Here is a 26,324-nt window from a genome sequence, read left to right on the forward strand (position 1 = left end):
ATTGCTTCCTTTTTAAACGTTTTCATTTCCGGTTCGATATGATTTGGGATCTAAAATGGAGAATTCTTTTAATATTATAGAAGACGAAAATGTTAACGAAAAATACTCTAGTTTTTGTTCTTCTTGCAATTCTCTCTTCCAATCTATATGTAGTATCGGAATACCATCTTTTCATGAATTAAATGATGAAAATAATATAATATCACAAATTGAAAAAGATGAAGACATTATAGAACATATCGATACGATAACTGAAGAAACTGGGAATGTAAATGAATATACGTCGGATATTAAAGAAAAAACTTTTGTTAAAAATAACAACAATCCTACTAAAAATTCGGTGATACCAATGGAACTGCATACATATAGAAAACAAGAAACTAACAATAATAATGACAACAAAACCGACTACTCTGTAACTAAAAAGATAAAATATATCGAATTATTACGTAAAGTAAATATAAATATTTATTATAGTTATAGTTATAAATATTTATTATAGTTAAATGTTTAAAATTAAAAAATAATTTAAACAATAACATAATTTCTAATAACGCAACATGCATTAATTAGGATTCTAAAAGAAAAGAGAATTATATTACCTTATCTGATGATAAAAATAAACCTTTCATATTGGCGAAAAATAATTTGGATGATAGATTTAATTGTGAAATGCCAAAAACAAAAATATTAAAACTTACAAAGAAAAATTCATCAATAAAATATGTATCATCTAGTAATGATGATTATATTATAAAAGATATTCTAGGTCATCGTAAAAAGATACTAAAAGCTATGAAATCAATATTATATCTTTGGTAAGTAATTAGTGATATACGAATATTTTCAAAGTTCTTAATTTATTGTTTCTTTTTAGTAATTACATGGATACAATGCGTGAAGTTATATTTCAAAAAATTCATATGAAACAATCTCAAAAATGTCAGAAAGCAGTTCTTAAGGACAATTAAGTTCTATAGGTATTAATTAAATGATTTATTGAACATATAATTATTTTTTACGTATGAGAATTTTAATAGTAGTTATTAGAATTAAGAAATTTTGGTTTTAATATCTTTACTAGATTTATGCCATATCAAAATCATCTCTCTGTAACAGAACAATACATAAAGTAAATGAATATGTTAAATCTAAGTAAATATAAAATATTATAAAATATGGATTTATTACTTACAGCATCATTGTATTCCAATACATGTTTCTTAATAGCAGACGTATCTACCCAAGTAACAAAATCTTCTAAATTCCTAGAAAATAATATTTACAAGAATTATTGTCACATATGTCAATTATGGGCTGATTGCTTTATTTTGTTTATTTATATTATTAAAAAATATTTATATTTAATACCTTGTTACCAGAAATGCTGGATCTTTTACAACTTCTACGCCAACTCTAACATGACCCTGTTCTATTAATTGTGTTGCAATCTTTAAATTTTGACTCATTTTATTTCGTACCATAATAACTGGCAGTCGTCTTCTGCAAAACGAACTTGCACTCACGTTTTGTGTTAGTGACAAATCCCATTTTGTATTTATAAGTCCCATTATATATAACTTTTCCAACAATAATGCACTCTGCTCTATTCGAAATGGATGATCTGCATCAATTTCTTTAATTTTTTTCCCTAATTCACGAATTTCCCGTGATAGCATATTATACCTGAAATAATTAAAAATTTATTATTTGTTTAACGTAAGAATATAGTACAATCGTTATTTAATTAGTAATGTAACAATGGACTTACTTCGTATAATCTTCCCTTTTTTGTATTCGATAACGTTTCAAAATCTTCACTTCATGTAGATTATTATCTGCTTCCCATGATATAAAATCAACCTTTTTCAGCAACTTCTGTTCGTGATATTTTAATTTTCGTACCATGATTATTGCGATCAAGCAATTGTTATAACTACCACGCATAGGACATCACGAATACATTTTGTTTTTATAGAGAGGTTAGAAGTTCATATAAAAGGAGGCCAGATATATTCCCTTTTATTCAGTGATTAAAAAGGTTAGATGTATTAATTAAGAATTAAAACTGATATTTGTTAAGTTTTATGACATAATAATTAATAATGGATAAGAAAAATCATAAAGCAGAGCCTGGAGATGGCTTACGCTCCTTGAAGAGTACAATGTTATTTCGTGCAATTAATTACGAATTATATGTTAAGCCGGTAAGATTACTCCAAAAATTAAAAATATTAATGGAATTATAAAAACCAATATGACTAATTGAATATAAATATATATTGTAATAAAATTAGAATAATTAAATTTATTTTCCAGAATAAAGTGGTAATGATTTTTGGAGCTATTGCAATGTTTAGTTGTATAGGATATATGGCTTATATGCGACATAATTCTGATAATACAAATCATTATCCTGCAGTTACATCTGATGGGTCAATTAATTTAAAAAAAAAAACATCAAAGTGGACAATGTAATTTGCTACATTTTATATGAATTAATAACAATTATATGTTTAAGAATTTACATTAAATAAAATACACAATTATTATTTATATATATTTTATTTCAATACTAATTGCTAATTAGTTATTACTCCTTTTCTGTGTACATTTCAGTGATATGTAAACAAATGTACTTAACAATTTAATATCCCCTGTTAAAAGTAGTCTGCTGAAACATTTATATTTTTCAATTCTTATTATATTTAAAATTTAAAACTCATATAAATGTACATTAGTGTAATATTATTTGGTAGTATTTATAAGTTCATCAAAATTATATATTGTTTTTATAAAATATGAGTTGCTTTCTGTATTACATTTATTTTATATAAATACATAGAAAATTAACTTTCTCATTGCATATTCAAGTTATTTTGGCAGTATATATAAGATAGTTCAAAATTTGAAATACAGTTAGGTATGCTACAATGAACAATTTGTATACATACAATTATGATGCTACAACGAATGCAGAAAAATATCATCTAGATATACATATTTCAAAATATGCTAGAAAGAATAGATGCTATGGAACAAAATCCTAAAATTAATTATGTTCATTCTACCATACCCCATTATAATTTGTACGAAAATTTAAGAGTTCTGAGTTTGGTTCAGATTCTTGAACAAGATGAGTTCGAAGCTTAAATTACATAACAATGTGTACTAAAAATATATGTATGTATTTTTAAGTGTATATATATATATATATATATTGATTTATATGTAAATATTACAAATGTATATAATTTTTTTTATTTGATTTATAAATATTAAATGCATTATGTATAATATATAGAAATTTTAGAAAATTTATTACATGCACTGAATTTTAAAAATCAAAATTTTTTAAAATACTTGGAAGTGAAATACAGAACATTATTATGATACACTAATTATATGCTTTATCGATTTCTGTTGAAATCTCTATTTTACAAGTTGTATAAGTTTTAGACTACTGGAAGCATTTAGTATACAAAAAATACATTCTACTTCTTATATAGCACAAGAGGTTATAGCATCTATATTAAACGGAAGTTATATACTTTTTCTACAGCATTTCTTTGTTTCTTATATTCATTTCTTATAGATATTTACTATAAGAATACAACTGATTTCAATTCTACATACAAAAAATATAGTGTTTCAATTTCCTTTTATAGAGCATGGAAAACCATAATAGAACAAGATAGTAAACAGGAACTAACTGTAATAATAGATTGCATTGAGTTTTAATAATTTCGGATATTAATTTCTGTAAATAAACCGCTTATTATTAAAATAACAGAAGCTCTGTTATTGTTATTTTTAGATTTTAAGTTTTTATCAGTCATCAATATTTTCGTTAATAAATTGTATTTATATATATTAATTTATTGTTAAAGATATGGTATGTACTGAATATAAGATACTATATAAAGATAATATCTTATAATGCATACTCGTTGATAGAAAAATTGTGTTTAAAAAATATCCTTGGAAATATGTAAGAAATATTTCCATTTTTATCTATAATAAGGATAATTACTTAGAATGTAAGGTAGTTTTAAAAATTTGGTCTCATTTACTAACAATATCACTGATATGATGTGTATATGTATATATAGTTCTGAAATTATTTACAAGATTATTGTTACATATGATAATTTCAAACTTTGGTTTTCTATGTAGTGTACATGATTTGTAACCATCTCTTTAACAAGGGTTTTAAAAAACTCTTGTTCATATTATTTAAAGAATAACATTATTTGAAAGCAGAGCTTATTAATGAGCTTTTTAATTATATGAAGATTGTAAAATGCATTAAAAAATCATTTATATCAAAATGAACTTCTATTGTAAATATTTCATATTTCCCTACAAACTATTAAGCTCAATGAAAATTATTTTAATAATAAGCGATTGCACTAACACATGTATTAAAATTTGGCAATTCATAATACTTTGTTGATACTTTGTACTTTCATAGACAAGGCGATTTCTAACAAAATGGTTCAATTTCTGTATGAAATAAAATTTACAATTTATAAATGTATAAACAATAAAATTTTTTGAGATAGAGAAATTTTTGACTAAATAAACATTGTAATGAATCATATTAAGCGGTAAAATGATAACAAAAACGTAACAAAAGATACCGATATAGTATATTTTTATAATTCCAATATAACTTCAATGCATATAAAATATTGCCATATTTTAACGATCTTCTCAATACTCCAATAACAATTTATACTTATTATGATACGATATCTAATCATCCAACCTTCTACTTGCATGAACAACTTTCCTTATTTTGTGGATACAGTAGAACAGTCTCATAAATCGCACTTGCCACATAATCTAAGTTAGATTCATTGAGTCCACATATATTTATTCTACCGCTTCGCAACATATAGATATGGTAATTATTAATTAAACACTCAACTTGTCTCTCTGAAATGATGATTAGTAAGAGTCATTAGTAAGATAATGATGAGATATAGAATAAATGTGACAAAATGGTTTCATTGAGTACTTACCTGTAAGACCTGTATAAGAAAACATCCCAATTTGTTGAGTAATATGTTCCCAATTACCTGGAGTTCCTTTCTGAACCAATCTTTGATACAAACTCATTCGCATTTCCTTTATTCTTTTGGACATTGTGAGAATATGATCTTTCCTGAAATATTTTGATATTTCAATTTAGAAATTTTAAACATGTATTGTAAAACGAATTAAATTAATTTTATCCTTTACACCATACCATTGTTTATAGAGGTCTGGATTCTGCAACACAGTTGCAACTATTCTTGCTCCATGATTAGGTGGATTACTATACATCCCTCGAACAATCAAAGTTAACTGAGACTTAACCTGGGCTAATTCTTTTGTATTAGACATAACAACTACCATATTTCCAACTCTTTCATTGTACAAGCCAAAATTTTTGGCAAAGCTTTGTGAACACATGAATTCTATTCCACGTTCTGCAAATAATCTTACTGCATATGCATCTTTATCTAAATCACCAGTTGCAAAACCCTACAATAAAATCTTTTTTAAAATTATTTCTTTTATATTACTCTTAAAATTATTCTATTCTAAAAATAGAGAATAATATACATTATTTATAATACCTGATAAGCAGTATCAAAAACTGGGAAAAGTTTTTTCTCTTTTATTACATCTCCTATCTTGGCCCATTGCTCAGGAGTTGGATCACATCCGGTAGGATTATGTGCACATGTATGGAGAATAATTACAGCATTTTCTGGAGCATCTCTAAGGTCTTTAAGCATACCTTCTATATCAACACTACGAGTTTCTGGATTCCAATATGTATATTCACATGCTTTCTTAAACCCTCCATTTACGAACACAAGTTTATGATTCTCTATATATGTAATATATGTTAAATAGAGTGAATGTTTATTTTATTTTTTGAAAAATCTGTTGACACTTACCCCAAGTTGGTTTACTATAATAAAAGGTATCATAGTGTAGAACATGACTTAAAAATTCAGCTATAATACGTAATCCTCCAGTACCAGATAATGTTTGAATGCCAAAAGCACGACCTTGTGCAATAATAGGAGAATCCGCACCCAACAACATTCTTGTTGCTGCTTGGCTAAAAGCATCCAATCCCAAGACTGGAAGATATTCATGGTTTTGCAATTCATCTGCAGCTAATGATTTTTCCACTTTTCGAACAACTGGTAATACCCAAGGTTTTCCTTCAGATGTACGATAAGCTGTAAATATAAATTTATCATAATTTTCGAGAATTATTTCAACTTATTTAATAATCTCGTATCATTGTTCATTGCTTAAATAACGATTAAATCTTATTACAGCTATACATTCATATTTGTGAAATACGTTATGTAATCATCAGATATTCTGGAGGTCATCCAAAAGCAGATTCATTACAATATGAAAGAAATACAAAAACATTTCATCACAAAGGTTGACATTTCATAGATATTTCAAATGTTTGTTTTTTAAATTATTAAAGAAAATTTGTGTTATATTTACGTTTGCTCTCTACGATACCAAATATGAAATGAAATATATGCAACATACCTCCTATAGATAAATTCACTTTTTTTTCATAAGCATCTTCTATGAATGCTTTATGAAGCGCAAAAACTTCTATCGGAGGTCCTAATTTTAATCCACTGAATCTCGTATTCATCTTCGGAACGTTTAAATATCGGATGATCGGTTGTCTATGCAACGATGTAAAATGAACGTTAATCTGACTGTCAATTTATATGGAATAACAAACACATTTACAAATCTTTTATAATCACTGTGTGTGGGCAACGTTATTTGATTTGTAATCTTAGATATTACGAATAATAGTAAATTTCAAAGATCCACGTTTAATGTTATAAAATATGACATAATACAACAACTGCATGAATTTCTGGCGCTAATGAATTTAAATTGACCTTGTACGTGATATTTAACAGATGTGATGTTTAACATGTATTCATACACACCAATTATATTCTATGTACAAATTTTATTTTCGAAATATAAGATAAATACTTTAAAATATATAAATAAATTATACATAGTCGTAATTATAAACTGTAGATATAAATAAAACAGAAAAAGTGTTTGATTATTCGTTGCTTAAAATATGCGAAACAACATTATGAATATTATGAATATTAAATTCTACATTTTCATATGAAAAAAATACACATTATTTACAAAATATAAAGAGTAAGGTTATATCTGTTTTATAAAATGACTAAAATTGTATTTTAACAAGAAATTTTTTTACAAATTTCACTTAGATAAATGAAATTTTGGAATTTCTGTTTTATCGATTAATCATTTTTACCGTTATGAGCTTATTATTGCTGTAGAGGTCGCCAGTTTAACTGTACCACTATTTGAATGCATAGATGTATGTAGTTTGGTCGATGCACAAGAATGCAGCACAAGGCACAATTGGCAAGTAGCTTAGTTTAGTCGAAAGCTGAAGAGTGAGGTATATACATCGCGTGATAGTCGCTGTGCTAGTTAGTACGTTTTTTTCTGTTGCATTTTTTGTGTTCATGGCTGTATACTATCAAGCTACACAAAAACCATATCAGAGTAAGTAAAAACGCAAATTAAAAACATTTATCTTATTACAGCTTATCTTTCCGATTATAATTAAACATTTTAAAGGGATGCTGTGCGTTATCGTGATAGCATCGTATATACAACGTTTTCATGAAAACTGTTCTTTGCATTGATCATAATGTAATTTTTTAAAGTAGATGATATTGCTTAATTTAATCAATTCTCAATCATTTAGTCACCGTCATAAAGATTGTTAATATATTGCATAGAAATAATGTGAGCTCTATATCGAACGATTAATACAGTTATTATTAACGAAGTAAATCTTGTAGTATCGTGATGTAACTGTATTTGTCGAAATGAACTCATAATCTGATTTTATTGTCAAATGGAACATTATATTTTTCTCTGTTATTCTCTTCTCTGATAATATTTAAGATAAACAAAAAATAATGTTTGTTGAGATATTTGACAAAATTTCTCTGTTGTCAAATTCGGCTAAATTTGGAATATTGGATCAACAGGTTTTACTTATTCTCTTTCGTTGCTTCATCTCAACATAAGCAGGTCAAACATGAAATGAAATGTGAAAAGAGAGCAGATGAGGCGCTGAAATGTATAACTTTTGATAAATTGACGGTCATCTTGGAATTAGTATTTTGTGGTCTATATTTAACTTTTTCACGGATGTAGTTTTGAAATTTTTAAATATTTGCAGGAAGACAGAAAAAGCTATATATTTCTACTGTCTTTCCACGCTCGACTTTATATTTGACCTCCTTATGTTAAGATGAAACGAAAAAAGTTTATTTTAGTAAAATGAATTAATTTTTGTTTATGTTATGTATTGCAATAAATATTAAAATTAAGGATAGTGGGTGCTGTTAACATATAATAAAATTTAATTGTTTTGTTCTCCACGATTATACATGTATATGTATGTATATAGCAACACGCTCCAGAAACAGGAATATATCTTCACATTGCATAAGCGTAATGTTAATTGGTGGGAAAAATAATTCCCATGAAAGTGTTAATGGCAGCTTCGATGCTATATGTCTTTAATATGTATTTGAATTATGATTCAATCTGTCGATAACGACTTGTATCGAACGTTTTATTGATACACGTCATTGATACATTGATTAGTTAGACATATTCATTAGCAGAACGACATTATAATAAAAGGTGGCAAAGGTTCAAAAACATTTACATCAATCGATCGTAATTGAGCGATTATAATCAAATATATTTCGAAATTTCGAATTTAGGATATTGCACATTCTTTTGGCATCATATTCTGGTAAACATGCGTTCGCGTTAAGTCATCTTTAACTCTGGGGTTTTTTATATTAAAACCTGCACAGCAGAATTTTGCTGTATATTTTCAATGAGTCAAAGGTAAGGTATTGCTCTTGAAAATATGTAATTGGAAATACATTGTGAAAAATACATTGTAAACATTTTCTCATATGAAGTAAATAAATATCCTATGACATTGTTACGTCACAAAATATAAAAGAAGTATAGGAAAAGATTATATCATTAATAGTGCTTAGTATATTTATTACCAGATGGCATGACATTTCTCATAGCGTCTTTTCTAGCTTTTGATTTCCAAATATAGATCATTAGTTTATTTATGGTAAAGTACTATATTTGGTAGAGTTAAAATACATTGCAACAGGAGCATTCTGTTTCTCGGAGAAAGAACAATTCTTTCGTTATTAGCAAAGCATAGTATTAATTATATAAGACATACATATATGAGAATGTTCTTGACATATAGAATATGGTTTAGTATATGACCATATTCGGCACATGAATTGTACGCAAATTCTTGGAATTAAGATTACAAAGGATCTTAATTAATGGTTGAACAATTTATTTAACTATATGTAACATTTATTTTAATAAGATGCAATTTAGTGTACTAATTGTTTTTTTGTATGCTATTCATAAATTATATATTTAACATATACATATACATACAATATAATTTTACTTTTATTATCTTTCATGTAGTCAAATACGTGTATGTAAATGTAATAAATGTATGTATATATTATATATATAGCACTTTAAATAGACCATTATATTTTTAAATGGAGGGGACCATAACATAACAATAACATATATTACTGTTACTGTCTTTTGAATTGATAGGCCCAGAAATTAATTGGGGTAGTATACGTATTACTGTAGTATCAAGAGAAAGCGAAAGACTTCATTTCCGGAAAATGGTGCGAGCCTTGATGACAGGAAACGTGAAGAGAGAAGAAACATTTTGTCCGTATGGCTTTAGTTGAGAGCATCGTGCAATGAAAGCAGCTTTCTTATTGGTGGTTGCTTACGTGCGTACAATAAGGACCGGTCGCGATAACATACTCTTGTATAGGTTGCTCCAAAATTATCGACACATGTGTTTCATTGTTTAATATAGTTTAGAAAAGTCGAACAGAATATAGTATGGGGATTATAGCAACACATATAGGAGGAACGCACGAAAGCATCTTAATAAATTAAATTAGCTAATTTATAATTGGAAAATTTCCTGTGACAGAAATAGAGTACATACATAGTATAGTGTTTCAAAGCTATAATATTATTTCATTAAAAGATATAATTTTTATGAAAATTATTTATATGTCATTATTAATATAAATCTTACTGATTCAAATAACGTTTTGTTGTGCCAACATATTTTGTCCTAACTTCACCTTTGCCCCGACAAAGAGACTTTTAATGCTTTAGGAAAATCTTTAACATGAAATTGAAAATTTCAATTGAAATTTTCTCATAGTTTCCTGAAAATTAAGAGATTTTTTGATGATAGAGAAAATACAATTATATGGAGAATGATCGAAAGAAAAAAAAAGAGTAAAGAACGAAACAATGTTGAGGAGTTATGCAATTAATTGGAATCAACATTTTCAGTATATGTATAGCCTTCGTCAAATATTTGTAATCAGCATCAGCGTTCTAAATGTGTAATTTGATTCTACTGGCTTGCATCGATTTCTTTGCAACCTGTTGCACTAATGATCGCGGAGGAATTTTGTGAAACTTGTTAAGTCTTGCGTGAATGGAAGAATGCTATAGAACGTATTGAGAGATATGCATATATATATGTTTCTACGGTTAGGTTAGGCCGTTACTGAAAGTAGATAGAGATGTAAAAGATAAGTTATATTAGATTTGTTTTGTTTTAGAGCATTAAGAATCAATTCTTTGTTTAGTACATATTACATACTTTCAATTTGTTTTAGGTTAAACGAATTTTCCTTCAATATGTTTCTATTTGATAGAAATTAGAAAATTCTAAATGCAATTTAAGATGAGCGATAGATGATTAAACGGAGAATCAATTAATTTCATCTAGCGGATAATTTAATTTGTCGGATCGTTAATTCCTTTACTCGTGACTCGCTTTCTGTTAGTTGCAAAATTTATTGCAGTACCAGATACGATATGGCGTATTTGATAAACGCATACTAGATTTTCTTGACTGCGCTTGAAATTTAAAGTAACAGGAAATTTTATATTCTGAAGATACTAATTGGGTTTAACTGATTCAGCGTAGACCGTGTAGTATCATGTTCCGATAATTTAGCAAATGAGATCACAATGTAAAATAAATGAAACAGAAGACATAAAACTCGAGTATAGAGAAAAATTCTATTTTTAAATATTTTCAACGAAATCAAGATTAATTCGGATAATTTGTTTATCGACCGATCCCTTTGTTTAGAAAATGATCACTAACATCCTTCAAAAATCGAGTAATTATAAATATCGTTAGTAGTTAATACAAAGACTCGATTTTTTTTATCTTAAGAAAAGAAGCACAAAAGAAAAAAAGCGAAATGACTATTATTCTACAAAAATAAAAAAATTAAATATATGATTTGCGAAGTGAATAACTTTTATTGTTTGGTATAAACAATATCGAAATATAATACGATAAAAATTATTTCTTGTTCCGAGTTAAATTAATAGAAATAATTAATAGAAATCTCAAAGTTACTTCCATTTTATTTTATTTTAATTAGATTGTAAGTTTTGCGTTTCTTATTGTAGCAATGGTAGTTGAGACGAGTTTGATGAAAGGTAATGAAGGTTATTGAAGGCCAAAGAAGGTCACAAAGCCTTCTGCTAACAAAAGGTTACTTCAATCAATGAAATTTATTAATTAAAACGCATTAATTAGATTAATAATCATAATTATGATTATGCAGATAATATTGTTAATAGATAAAGTGATTAATACATACTATGTCTTAATCAAAAGTCAATTTGGTTAACCATTTTCTTATCTTTTCATGAAAGATATGTAAAAATATCTGTTATTATATCACACAAGATATTCTCTCACACCCTTTTTTTCTGTGTAAGGCATGTTCGTCTGTAATTTATCTGATTTAAAGTTACATCGTCATTGCTTTTATGAATACATTTTTTATTAATTATTATTTATTAAAAAAATATTTTTACACTTCTAAAATCATGACGGAATTTATTATACTATTAATTAATTTATCAAATACATTTATATAAGTATTTTTACTTATAGATATTTATATTGATTTTTTTCTACTTCGTTTATAATTTGCAAGGATGATGCTTCATGAAATTGTTCTATATTATTAAATTATGCAGTTAGAACGTTGTTTACAAAATTAATTAGTAATAAAAATAATTTTGGAACTTTAGGATTACCCCTTGAATGAATCAAATTTAAAAAGGAAAAAAGGGATCGTGGAAAGTAAAATCATTTGATTAAACTATCTCATACCAAAGGAAAAGAATACTATTTTCTTCATAATAGTATTCCAACAATAAATCTATTAATCCAATCTGATAGAAACATACGCATCAATTTATCAGAACTATATCTTTCTCTTCCTCGTCCTTTTTGCATATTAATCCTCCTTGAGTCATAAACAATTTCGCCTCTTTGTCCCGTTCTTCACGTTCGAGCCTTCTTATAGTACGGTTCCTCGAACAATGAGTTTCTGTTCAGAGACACATCGTTGTGGTCATTGTTCGAGGATAATCGCAAAAGCAAAGGTGACTCTCCTCGTTCATCGATAAAAGAATGCATGAGAAAGAATAAAAGGTCCGAGGACAGACGGACGCGACGATTTTGATGGAATACCAAAGTCTCAGTTCGATTCTTTTTGTGATTGTTCCTCTTGTGGTTTCGTCTACTTCCGGTCGTATTTTATTGGAAGATCAGCGTTCCTGTCGTTCAAACTTGTTGTGGAACTTCATTGGTCCTTTAATAAGTATTTCGCAGATGAAAGTACAGAAGATTATTGATGAATGTTTGTTTCGAAGATTTATGAAGGTTTGTGATGATTTATAAAGATCGAAGTTACGAGAATGTGGTCAAAATTACGTGGCAGTAGTTATATAAATCGCGGATTCATAAAACTTGATGGAATGTATTGTAACAGATAATTGCGTGTACCGTGGTTAGTGGAAATTAATATATAGATATAATATGGCTATCGGCTTTGGTGGCTTTCGTGATGATTGAAGTGTAATTAGTAACTTGGGTTTGTGGTTTAGCAAGTGCGTAAATATTCTTCTTTGAATCTTTTACTATGACGATTTACCTCGTTTCTGTAGTAAAAATTATTAAGCTGGTTGCTCTTATTATAGTAATATGTAAGTTAAATTTAGAGCCTCAAGTTTTTAAATTTTCATTTTTAGGATCCAAGTCGTTAGGAACTTTGGTTCTGAGATGTTTTCTAGCCCTTAGATTTTCACGTTTTAAGTTCCTTTCAGAGTAAGAGTTCCAGATCTCAGCTTTTAAATTTTTTATTCTAGCCCTTAGATTTTAAAGCCTTAGTTCTAGATTCTACCTTTTCGGTTCCACATTTCACTGTTTCCACCCTATATCCTGAATATTAGGTTCCAAATCTTTAATTTTACCTTTAGGTTTCAAAATTTACGATTTTTAAATCATAGATTCCACTTTTTAAGATTCATCTCCTCTGCCTTACAAAGCAAACAACTAGATTTCTTTATTATTTGTAAATTGTAGTTTCCAAGCTTGAAGTTCTAAATAAGCCGTAGCTTTTAAAAGTTCTATGTTCTAGATTCTCTGTTCTACATTTTGCTTTTCACATATCAGATTTCAGGTCCTAGGTTTCAGATTTTAGGACTTAAAACCTATAATTGTTATGTCCCAGTTTTTAAATTTTAGATTTTACGTTTTCAGGCTTAAAATTTAGGTAAGTTAAAATGGTAGGTTTTGTATTATAAATCGTTTTCAACATCAAAATATATGCAGATATAGCACGCTACTACTAGTCACAAACACTTTTTATCCAGGGTTAATCAATGGTTATTATTAAACATATGTTCGTCCTATGCGCAAAGCAAATATCTGGGTCGCGTAGCGAACATTTTGCGTTCCATATACACGGTATAGCTCCAGCGAAAACATTTCTAAGTTCGTGCAATACAAGGTTCCTCTGTGTTCTTCAAGCATAACGCTTAATAAAAATCCTCTATGACATTCTTTGTTCTTCATTCCTTAAATAAATTCTCAACCTCTCTCCAATTCCAATAAACTCATTCTTTAAATAATCTGTCGTTAAACTCCATTTACAATGTAACAGCACAAAATACATTTATAATATTTGTTAATAAAATGGAAAAAATTATTGACGAAAAACTTTTGGCAAGTTAAAAATTATTTCGTACTTTTCACGGCAAATTTTTCTTATTCTTGTAAAAAGATATACAAAATGTTCGTGACATTTTTTAACGAGATAAGAAATATCATTTAATGAAAAAAGCTTTAGCAATTTAAAAGTTATTTCATAACTTTTTTAGCGAATTATGTTTGTGATAAGATCTTTAGTAAACAAATTTTTCTAATTAACGCTGTACATCTAAACGGAGAACATTCGATCGTTTTCTTCGCTGCAAGAATTCGCATAAACAAGGACAAGATCGTTTTCTTTGGCAAGATGCAGCATTTCTCGTGAGTTAGTAGTCGCGTGAACTGCAAAGATATAGTGAATGAATCGATACAGAACTGCGGCTGGCTGTTGCCGCAATTGATATGCTCCATAAAACTCACACAGTCGTAGCGCTCGGTGGTCAAGGATTTTTGCTGTAGCAGTATGAAAAAAAATAAATTGTATCGGATATTGAGTAAGAAAATGGAGGAATAATTAAAATAATCTTGCACCAGTAACTTGTTCTTGCTATTATCAAATCCAATATACAAATTGAAAAAAAAAAAAATGTTTTCTCCTGTTTATTTTGCTTTCGTTGGATACATTAATTAATTTTTTTATGGAAATTAATTAATTGAGATGGAAGGAAAAGTTAAAGTTAACAATTATCTGGATGATTAATGGTTTTCTCATTAATTTACTAATGAGGATGGGAATATAGATAAATTTACCAATTAGAATTTCTTTTATGGATGGTATTACATTCATTTTGTTCTCTGGTGATAATATTATCAGAAATAGTTTTGATATACTAATGGGCATTTATAGCAGGCATTCAAAACAGTTCTTCCTCCTACTATCTTCTACGTATCGCATTGCATTTATTTAAAAATATATCCTAATGCAACCAAGTTATTTTCACTTTTATTAATTTCTAATAGGTGTCATTGGCTCGTAGACAATCTTCAATTTGGATTACGTTACTTTATCTTAATTTGCATTCTGCAGAATGCATTACGCAAAATTAAAACACATTTCTACAGAATCCTAATATTCTAATCCTTTGGAGCCTCCTATTCAATTAGCAGAAGAATCTACATCCAAAGTCTGCATCTCACAATGGGTTCATCATTGAACAATGCAGAGTTTATAATCTTCACTATTCTTTTCCGCTTTCAAAACACGATTAATAGCTGCGATAGATATAAAAATCTACACTTGAAACTCTCATAAGCAATTGAGGAAAGAAAATACAAGAGTTTTATTAACTTACTATCCTTTAAAAACCTTACTACCATATCACTATCATTTAAAAACGTATTCGAGGTGCATGCCCATTTGAAATGGAAATCAAAACTCGCACACCGGATAATCACCAAGTGAGCTGCACGATTTTTCTTACATAATCGGACCACGGTGAGGTAGATAGAAGTGAAAGCTCACACTGACTATACAACTGGACAGGGCAGGTCTATCATTTTTTCTCCATTTCGATAGTGTCGTTCCTTTGTTAGATAATCGGCGAACGAATTACGTGCACGCGAAAAGTAGCAGGTTCGTAAACGTTGCCTGTCGCAGTACTATGACACGCTGATGTCATGCAGAACTTCTGACCCTCGTGGCAATGTAAAATTATAAAATAGTCCGTAAGTGGAAGTTTAAGCGGCAATCTCTTGACTTATCGCTAGTCTTTTTTTGAAGACTACGGTACTCTATTGTTTGAAAGTGAGATTGGAATTTGGAAGACACTTTGTGTAACGTTTTTACGTCTTTGGCGAAGAAGAATTTCTTCTCTGACTAATAGATCGCGGGTTCTTATGCATATTTAGCATTTATTATAATGTTTGGTAGGTGAAACAAATGACTGCTTAGATCCTATTCCTTTACATAAATTTCTTCTTTTCCCCCTAATTGCTTTCTAAATGCTTAGTACTATATTTATTAATCTAGTCTAATATAATTAATCTAATATATTCATTAATATCATAAATTCTAAAAAGCTTCTTTATAAAAGTATGAATTTGAGCAAATAATCGCAGTCTAAGTATTTGGAAACTTACCATAGGGAAGTTTTATGTTCGTATATTATGTGTTATATGAAACATTTTGAAATTTTATTATATAACACTTATGATGTATTCGTAAATGGAGTCTACAAGTGTTCTAATATTTTCCTGAGCCTATGTACGCGTTGATAAAACGTTCTACAAATCTGTCTGTTAACGTGTCGTAAATTCGTGACTAGCCAGAATGTTGTGCGGCTCGATTTTTATGAAGCATTTCCTGTCCTCTAATGAGCAGCGTCGAGAGCTGACTTCCTCGTTTTCAGTTGCCAAACTCTATCAAATGTTTACTTCTATGTAATTCGAATAAAAAGAAAGACAAGGAAAAAGAAAATATTGTATATAGTATTATACAAATATCACTGGTTACTATTATTAATTATAGTTAACTTCTTTTTCACTTTTGTTATATCTTTTATTAGATTATAGTTTATCACAGTTGTACTAATATATTATTACTGTTATCAATTGTTTTTAGTCACTATTTCCATCGTTAGATTGTGAATGTTTATGTAAATTAAAAAAGTAACTTAGATGGTATCGTTGGATAGACAACCGTATAGAAAATATAAATTAGTTTATGTTAGACTTTTGTTAGCTTACTTAATTCTGTGGAATTTTCATCTATACTCTGTATCTTATACGATTAATGTTATCGGTGAATGAGATACATAAAAGCGTTTATGGAATAATCGATAGAGGAAATTGAATTGAAAATAATTCTGTCGGGAAACATTAACAATGAATGTAGCAGTTATCTAATCTTTATTTTTATTTGTAGTAGACCTCAGTTATAAGCAGCGTGCTACGATATTTTGGTTATATCTCACCCACAGACACGGACAACCGTGATTAGATTAAGGATCCTGTGGTGTAAAAATTCAAAGTTCATTGATCGAAGAAATGCATACATATTTTTTCTAATTTTTCCACATACGTACGTATAATAATAATTTTTTTAGATGTAATTCTCATCTATTTGTTACTCATTAGAAGATAACATTATATGAATATTTTTATTTCGATTATAATCTACACACACACATATATATATATCTAAAGTAAAAGATCGTCGATATTTACTCCTTTTTAATCAGTAATGTAAGTATTTATTTCTTTAGTCACTTATTTATTTACGATTAATTTGTTTGTTTGTAGAAAGCCTTGCACTCCTTCTAGGAACTGAATAAATGCTGATAATTTACAAATCACCACTTTCTCTGTATCTTATATAAAGTACAAGTTACCCATTTGATATGCAACTGACATTTAGTCAATAGATACAATAAGATAAGACTTACTAAATAACATAATAAATCTTAGTGTAGTTTGATCCCTAACTTTATTTATTCTATAATGCATCACAACTAAACGAAAATTTAGAGAAAATTTATTATACAGTGTTCGTAGTGTGTTATTCGAATTTTCTAATTCTTGCAAAAACACGAAACATGATTACTTCTTGTTCTAAAATAATTACAAAATATATTATAAAATACATTTTGATTTAATCAAACATAAACAGAAGTTTGAAGTCTAAATTGTTAGAGCTAGTACACGTGTACTCAACAGATATTCAAAATCGAGGAAATGAATTTTAATTGCAAAAAATACATTGGATGGTTAACAAAAACTTACATTAAAAAGATGGAAACTAATTGCATCTTTCCGGTCCATCGTCACATGATTATCATACCATTCAACTTTTTCTCCTACAGTTTTTTTTTTTTCTATCTTTTATCAACTTCGAGATATGACTCGGCCCAATTGCGTAACGTACTCTGTATATCAAATCTACTCCATAATCATCAAGCCACGATGACAACATGCAAACTACTTCACAGAAACAATTAAGTTTTCGATGAAGACAGAACTAAGCGTTTCGTCCATTTGTGGTTTCGTCTTTTGTTTTAAAACTGTGATCATTAGAAGAAACAATCGCGTTTATACGACGCTCGATGATGCACATCCCGCGTAGACAAATGATAACTCTGACGCGTTTTATCTGGGGCTCGCAACACATCCTGTGACTCACAATTCGTACTTACACGTATATACCAGTCGTTACGACCCTGAAACTCTTCTTTCGTTTCTTTTTTATTCCCTTTTCTCTTTCTTTTCGCTTTTTTTTGTCCGCCCTATAAACGAATTAACTCCCTTTTATGGTAGAAGGGTCGAACCCTCTTTTTCACGCGTTCTGCCCGCAGTTTGCCTGTACTGTTAGACTCGTTACGGGTCCCGTTTCTGTACAGGCCGTGCTCGTTTTCATAGTTTAATGGGATTATTTGTACGTTCGATCGTGGGACGCGTCGGCGGACGCGACGACGTTCCTGGTAAATGATATTCAATTATCTTCTGCTGGTTGGTCCTTTTCTTTGGATTTTATTTGGAAGTCCAAGTTACGAAAAGTATGTTTTAACAATTTAAAAGAAATTATTTATCCTTTGGTGATTGTTTGACATTCTCTTTTTCCCTTTTCTAACAGGAAAGAGGGACTTACTTTTTCATATAATAAAATATATACACAGGGTGGTTGGTAATTGGTGGTACAAGCGGAAAGGGGGTGATTCTACGCGAAAAAAGAAGTCGAAAATATAGAATAAAAATTTTTTTTTTAATTTTTCCATCGAGACAACGATCTACAGTGAGATCCGTTATAACGAGACGCGATAAAGTGCACGCGTACCGAGCGAACATTCAAAGTCGATTTTCTCGAAAACAAGGCCTCGAACGAAAAATTTTTATTCTATATTTTCGACTTCTTTTTTCGCGTAGAATCACCCCCTTTCCGTTTGTACCGCCAGTTACCAACCAAGTCGTTGTTAAGTACACCGTAACATATTTTATTGCATTGTATAAAGGTATAAAGAAATTTTAGTTGCTTAAAGATAATGTGGAAAATGTATCAGATATGAGAATTATTATCAAAGGATAATGCTTATGATAAAAGATAAAATTATACTGATAATCTTTGCACGCTATGATATTAGAGAAATTAACTACTAGTAATCGATTATAAGAAATTAGTTACAATTATTTATTTCGCTAATATATTAATATTTCTTAAATTAATTACGCTCTACTTAAATAGGCATAAAAAAGAAATCTATGTCATAATTTAAAGAATCACAATTAATTATTCCCTTTCTCTCTAATATATTAAAAAATACGGACTTTCTTTATGCAATATTAAGGTCTGGTTTAGTAGCTCAATGTTACAAAAGATTTACATAAAGTTTTGAATTAAATAATTTGATAACAGTAATTGGATTAGCTGTCGCGCAAGTTAATTATAAATACGACGTAATTGACGTGAAGAATGTAACCATCACTCGGTGACCAACTTACTCGTAAACTGCAAAGTCTCTCCATTCACTACTGAGAATTATACAATCTTCAGCTATGTTCCCGCGGATACAATGAATAATATCGTGTCAGTAAGTTCCTCGCTGTTCCTCGAAGCAAAAGTTTTCTCAGACTTCGTTAATACCAAGATTCCCTTAAAAAGATTTACAAGATCGTATTAACAGGCTGGAGTAATTAAAAGACTCGCGTTTCTAGACAGTTTAAGTGATGGGCTACTTAAGTAAGGAAACACTGATTTCTAGAGTGCCTGATTTGCTAAACTATGTACCTTAATCTAAATCCAAATATTCTGAGTTATAACTGTTAAAAAAATTTCTACTTTTGTCAATTCTAAAGACCATTAAGTTTCTAACTTTTCAATTCTTGAGCCTTTAAATTCTCAATTTTCCAACGTTCAATTTTTCTTGCATATTTATTTCAATCTTATATAAATTACTATTTCTGTATCCACTTAGCAAGTAATTAAAAGAAAGTGAAACGTTGGCCCAGAAACGAATAAATATTTCTATACAATATCCTATCAATCTTAAATTAACACTTTCACATATAAAAATGCGGAACTTTTATAACAGTTTCCCATCATCACGTTGAGAAACAGCGTATGGGCAAAAATGTTCTTTATTAAATAATTCATCTCCTGACCTTGCTTCGGGCTGACTGATTAATTAATTGATTACGCAAATAGACGAGTCACGTCTGACTCGTATCTGTTTCTAGCAAAATGACATTACCGTAACTTCCAACGAATCATTTCCATACATCGGTATTTGGAACATTTAAATCATATTAAAACTGTATTTAGAAAAATCTATTGATCATTCAAAGATATCGACGTACAATAATACATTGAGATTCAAGATCTTTATTACATTGAAATGTAACCAGGCATAAAAGTTAAACTTATTGTTTTACAAAGGATATCGTGTACGTGAGTGATCGAATACGTGACCAGGATAAGTTCCATGTATGAATACCTTTGCGAGATATATACTGATTACTGTTGTACGTAAAACAAATACCGATTCAAGTTTAATTTAAGTATAATTTACAACTTGCTGAAACTTGCATTACTTACTGCGAAACACGTTTCATTTGTTATATTATTAAACAAAAATCTGTAGAATCCTTCGCATTTAAAATGTTCGTACTCTTATAGCTTTAAAATTGTCGGATTTCCAATTTTCGAAATTTCCGACTTCGAATTTTGGAGGGTTCAGATTCACGTAATTCCAAAATGTCCAGTTTCCGAGTTTTGAAGCGTGCATGTCTCTGAATTTTCAAAGTTTGTAATCTTCCCATTTTTAAGCCTTCTAATTTCCAATTTTTCAACTTTGAAGCTTTCGAATATCGGAATCTTCCCATTTTTAAGCCTTCCAATTTCCAATTTTTCAACTTTTAGTTACTTTCGAGTATCGGAATTTTCAAAATTACCAATTTTCCAATTCCGAACCTACTACACGGTTTCGAATCTATTTTTCAGAAGATAACAGAGATATTGGGTAGATTACTTATCGGTGCATACTACAGAACGATAGCTTCTAGGATCTGGCAATGGAAAAGTTTGGAATGTAAGAGCTTGCTCAATGTATCGTTCACACATGCGTACGTACAAGCATTCATTCAGGTGTACGATGAACGCTCGTCGCATTCTTTCAATCGGCCCTTTCGATCGAAGCTTCGGTATGCACTACGTTTCTACAGGTGCACGACGTGCATGTCAGGTTCCGGCGATCAATTAAGATACTTAAACGACCTGTTCTGTTTTACTGCATAAATAAATGTGCCGTAGAGAAGGCGTTGAATTGATTCTTCCGGTGGTATCTACGTTCGTGCATAATATACGTTCGCAAGCGTTCATTGCGCCCATCCTTGACGTGTTTCGAACGTGTATGGACATTCAATGAATACACGAATTACATGGAACCTGCCTTTGCTTTGGTGAAAATGGTTCTATAAAAATCTGAATAGCAATGAGTCTGAAAAGAACCTCTTCGTTGTTTAAAAAATTGATTTATAAAATTGTTTCTGTGCAATTGTGATTGTAATTGGTCGTTTGATGAATATAGAAGCACATGCAAGTTATGTTGCGTGGAAAATGGTTCTATAAAAATTGTAATAGTAGTAGAATCGAAAAGAAGAAAAACGAAGCAAGCTAATGAAGTTTTAACTAAGCTGTCGTCTAGCAGAATCTTTACTATCTTGTACGCACACGCCCTTTAATTTTATAATTACAATAGAACAAAATGCTAGGATATTGTTTATCATATGTTCTGCATTTTGAACAAATTGAACAAGTTGTATCTATGAAATGTAATTTAATGGCGAGTTGTAAATGTACAGAGAAGTCGGCAGTATCCGAGAGACTAGTATAAGTGAGAGGATAAATTCCATCAACCGGCTATTTCTACTATCGTATTTCATATACTTGATACACGAATAGGCAGCCTACGCGCCAAAGAGTCTGCACATGTTAAAAACGATAGGTTATTTTCTACTTGATATACATAAAAAGAGTAATCGATGAAAAATGCGGGCTTGTTTTCCGCTGCAAGAATTCTTGTGTTTGGCAGCCAAAGTTGAAGGATGATGGCTATTTCGATTTCACTTCAGCCTCAGGGCTTTGTAGGTTTAACTACGTTTCATTTTCAATGATTCTTGTTCTTACCATGAAAGAAAGTTTTATAGAATTTGTAGTATTTAGTATACATCTTTTTTAGCAAACAATCTACAAATAATATTAACCTAATTGCGCAGAAGGGCTCCGGAAACTCTTCTTTATCGTATATTCATATTAAATGTTCAATTACTGATAAATTGTACTCTTCCTCGAACAGAAGCCTGGAACTAGTGAATGTGCTTACGTAGAAATTATTCTCAATTTAATTCCCGGTAATAATTCCTGATGCACTCATGATACCGTTGCATCGTGTGAACGGAAACGTAGGAAAACCTGACCCGTTTTCTTTCAGTCGTAACATACCTGCTTCTGAAATATTTGGACTCTTTTCCTCTCCCAACTTCTTCCCCTCGAGGAAAAAGGTTGCCTGCCATCTATGCGTCTGACTTTTTCAACCTTATACGAATTAACAGTTGACTGCCTTCTCACGCTTTTCATTGACCAAACAGGACAGTTTCCCTTTTTTCGTAACCAAAATCATTCAAACAAACATATGAATTCTTATACCATAGCTCTTTTGATTTGAGTTATAACTAGACTGTGGATTTTTGTAGGTTAGGTAGCATCGTTTCTATGCGTGAGAAATTTAAAAGCGCAAAATAACACAAAATGCGCATGCGTAACATCAAAAAATATATAAAATATCCAAAGCATGATGTTTTCTGTAATAATTGGTAGGATAAAACAATTTTCTGTAATATCTGGTAGGATAAAACAATTTTCTACCAAGATGAACTTTTTTTAATTATGTTCTCAAGAATACGAATTTGCTTAAAAATTGCAATCTAATTATATCAGCTACAATCTCCGATTTATATAGCAAATGCAGTTTCCAATAGAAACTGGACTAAAGCTAAGGGATTCTTGATGTACACTCTGTTTACTGGAGGATCTTTATCTTCTCAGGTTTCCGTCAACTGGTTTGACCAGACCTTCGAACGTGTAAACCTTATGCTCGGTTTTGTGACCTCACTTGATCGCCGAGCCTACTACATATATGGAGCTTTACACCGTTAGTCGATCTACGCGTTAATTCGTGTGTGTATACACCGGCTCGTCTGGTTTTTATTCGACTTGTACCATTAGAGTGGCCTCTGTAAGCACTGTTGGCTTGTTCCGTTTGTGTACATGTACACGATGCAGTACATGTACGTTGTACGAGAGACTTGTCTGGCTCTGGATGATCATCACGCTTACCTCTAACTGGATCTTATGAAACGTTCCCATTGGCGTAGGTGTGTAGAATTGCTGCATCTTCCTATAGTTAGGTAGGATCTGCGTTCAATATATACATATAATGGATCTACTTTGTAATAACTTGTACGTGGTATTATTTTAAGCACGAAATAATTTACTGAATTGCAAGCATAGAGTAATTTTTAATACGGAGTAACTTACAAACTAATTCTTAGTGTAGAATTATTCTTAAAATTACGGAATAATTTACAGTGTATTTTTAGTATAGAATTATCTTTGATACATTTACAAAATAATTTTATACTAATTGTAAGGAGTTTATATCGTTATAATACAGAAAAATTTACAGAATAATTCGTAATGTAACAATAATTCTGAAATATTTGATATTTTTAAAAAAGATCGTTTCAAGGAACTTCAGAGCTGTTTTTATTATTTGTGGAACACTTTGAACAACGCCTTTAAGTATAGTTTCCAATGTAGGGGTTTGAAACATGTGGTTAATGAGCAGAACATGAAATCATTAAATGTTATACATTCATAGAAATGTAGAATCTTCCAATCATAAAGTTTTAATCGATAACTAAGATAAGAAGATAACCCTGAAGTTTTAATATCATAAATTAGATTGTCAAAGATACTTTACCACATATAAACATATATACAAACGTATTCGATAATACATAATATCCGACGACGTATAAGCAAAGTATATAAGTATAAATAAAAGTGGAAATACAAGCTGGGGTTGATGAACAAAAGAAATCAAATACTATTGTGAAAAGACAGAGAGAGTAAGAGAAAGATATACTGATACTTGATTATTCAATTATCGATGTGATACAACACCATACACAGTAGAGAAGAAAAACATAAGATAAAAATAGAAAGTGACGTGATTTCAGCTATGGTAATCACTATGGCGCACATGTAATCGATTGTATCATTGGAATCTGTATATATTTAGAAATTTCGCTTGAAAAAGTATCTTCCCTGAGAAAACATTAGAATTGTAACATTTTTAGTACGAGATAGTAAAGCATCTCAGAACTGACATACTATTGTTAAATGAATTCCATAGCTTCCATTGAGTTGGTTAGCTGGAGTGACGTTAATGGAACACTCGGAAAATCATGAGTGGAATACACGAAACTATATTGATAATGTTGACGATATAGTGGTATATAAAATTGAAACGCAAAACCACACGAATCAATAACGATTATTTCACATTTTTTTTCAAACAATAGAGATGTTTTAAAAATAGAAGGATACACGATATGATTCGATCGAAAATGAGCCAAATAACGTAAAAAATATAATTAATATAGTTGTTCTATTCAATGAAAATCAAACGATTAAATATTTCGAATATTTTAGTCACCTGAAAATTTCTCGAAAAGAATTCTACTGTTTAAATTTAATCTTCCAGGCAAATTATAAACGCGTTAATAAAAACGGCTACGATTAACGATCAATGTACAGCTGCTGGCAACGTAGAATAAAAAACCGTTCGTTGCCATTCAGCAAAATCTTTGTGAATCACTTCTGTCACGTTGGGCTCACGTTTTTTCAGTGACTGCCGAGTTTGTGATTCATGTGTAAGCACATATAAACCGTGGATCGAATGATTCGCGACCGGAAGTGACAAAGTGTCAATCGAACGAGAAGATTGCCTTCAGGGAACGTGGATTTATATATATATTTTTTTACTTAATTATATATATATAATTATTCCTTACAATTTATCGATGTGGATATTATATAAATTGTTATACTTATAAATTTATCACATGTTTATGTGTAGTACATCCGAACGACTAAAAGGGTCAAATTATTGAGTCAGTTGTGTAAAGATAAGTCTAGATATTTACAGACTTTCGTATTGCTTTGATATGTTCATCATTTGTGTACATAATTATGTACATAAGTAAGCAATTGCGTCAAAGATTAGAGTAAATAAAGTGACTTTGTTTTTAGTACATATTATCGATTCGTCATCTCTTAGTTTCTCGAATTGAAGCATACGTAAATTTTTGTTAGATATGCAGATCTGTTTAGAGTCATATATTACATTCTTTTAGAGGTTCTGTATTTAGAATAGAAATGATACAAATATATTAATTACTAATGAGAGAGAGAAAGAGAGAGAGCTTTAATAATTGCTTGTTCTCATCTTGGCTCCATGGAAGGCGACTGTAATTAATATTGGAGAACCATATACAAACAATAAGCCCAGACGTCGAGATAAAGAACTATTTCAATGTGTATTGTATAAAGTACAATAACATTGACTTGCCATAAAAAATTTCTTCATATAGTTCTGACTGGGATTTTAGATTTTTACATGTCTATCATTCAGTCGATCCTTTTTTACTGTCACAAATATTTCAAGAGACTGTCGCATCGTAATCAGTTTTGTACTATCGGAAATAGTAGATGAATCCGGCGACTCAGATATGATAATAAGTATGGTCACTATCATGAGTGAGATAAAAGTTTGTTTTCGTTAGTCTCGCGATGATTGAATTTATCAAAATTGATGTTAGCGCTGAAGTGATAAAATTCGATTAGTTAACTTTTTTTTTACAACATACAATGCGATAAAATATGCTATACAATTAATTTATTAAATTGCTCGCTAATTGCCTCAATGTAACATTTCAATCGATTTACATTTTTTCATAATCATAAAAGTAATTGCAGCATTCACACAACGAAATACAACGCAATTGGCACAAACGGAAT

General features: G+C 29.8%; 5 protein-coding genes and 1 long non-coding RNA gene across 10 annotated transcripts in view; 3 read left to right on the top strand and 3 right to left on the bottom strand.

Annotated features, from left to right (window-relative positions):
* The first annotated feature begins 55 nt into the window (after positions 1-55).
* Positions 56-822, top strand: LOC126870103 (uncharacterized). The gene is made up of 2 exons (XM_050627571.1): positions 56-454; positions 574-822. Exons 1-2 carry the CDS (start codon positions 56-58, stop codon positions 820-822), a joined length of 648 nt encoding a protein of 215 aa, XP_050483528.1.
* Positions 823-841: 19 nt separating this feature from the next.
* On the bottom strand, positions 842-2,085 carry LOC126870108 (U3 small nucleolar ribonucleoprotein protein IMP3). Its single transcript, XM_050627576.1, has 4 exons — positions 1,772-2,085; positions 1,372-1,686; positions 1,196-1,268; positions 842-1,110 (listed from the first exon to the last, which is right to left on the bottom strand). The coding sequence occupies exons 1-4, from the start codon at positions 1,945-1,947 to the stop codon at positions 1,087-1,089; spliced, it is 588 nt and encodes a 195-aa protein (XP_050483533.1). The 5' UTR covers positions 1,948-2,085; the 3' UTR covers positions 842-1,086.
* LOC126870125 (small integral membrane protein 8) lies at positions 2,059-2,558 on the top strand. The gene is made up of 2 exons (XM_050627609.1): positions 2,059-2,207; positions 2,320-2,558. The coding sequence occupies exons 1-2, from the start codon at positions 2,106-2,108 to the stop codon at positions 2,476-2,478; spliced, it is 261 nt and encodes an 86-aa protein (XP_050483566.1). The 5' UTR covers positions 2,059-2,105; the 3' UTR covers positions 2,479-2,558.
* On the bottom strand, positions 2,547-7,016 carry LOC126870074 (aspartate aminotransferase, cytoplasmic). Its single transcript, XM_050627517.1, has 6 exons — positions 6,577-7,016; positions 5,955-6,245; positions 5,628-5,884; positions 5,255-5,532; positions 5,028-5,170; positions 2,547-4,941 (listed from the first exon to the last, which is right to left on the bottom strand). Exons 1-6 carry the CDS (start codon positions 6,686-6,688, stop codon positions 4,775-4,777), a joined length of 1,248 nt encoding a protein of 415 aa, XP_050483474.1. The 5' UTR covers positions 6,689-7,016; the 3' UTR covers positions 2,547-4,774.
* Positions 7,017-7,440: 424 nt separating this feature from the next.
* The window catches only part of LOC126870031 (protein draper), a 28,015-nt gene continuing 9,131 nt past the window's right edge, over positions 7,441-26,324 (top strand). For 4 of the 5 annotated variants that reach the window (XM_050627379.1, XM_050627382.1, XM_050627383.1 and 1 more), the window contains exon 1: positions 7,441-7,605. The gene's annotated coding sequence lies outside the window, so the exon portion shown is untranslated. Of the gene's footprint in view, positions 7,606-23,595; positions 23,615-26,324 lie in introns of those variants that run through there. The other variant, XM_050627381.1, reaches the window with a different exon arrangement.
* On the bottom strand, positions 17,660-23,433 carry LOC126870135 (uncharacterized). The gene is made up of 2 exons (XR_007691118.1): positions 17,975-23,433; positions 17,660-17,803 (listed from the first exon to the last, which is right to left on the bottom strand). It is a non-coding gene; the product is annotated as an uncharacterized LOC126870135 (long non-coding RNA).

Source organism: Bombus huntii, chromosome 10, assembly GCF_024542735.1.
Source record: "Bombus huntii isolate Logan2020A chromosome 10, iyBomHunt1.1, whole genome shotgun sequence".
NCBI classification, from domain to species: Eukaryota; Metazoa; Arthropoda; class Insecta; order Hymenoptera; family Apidae; genus Bombus; species Bombus huntii.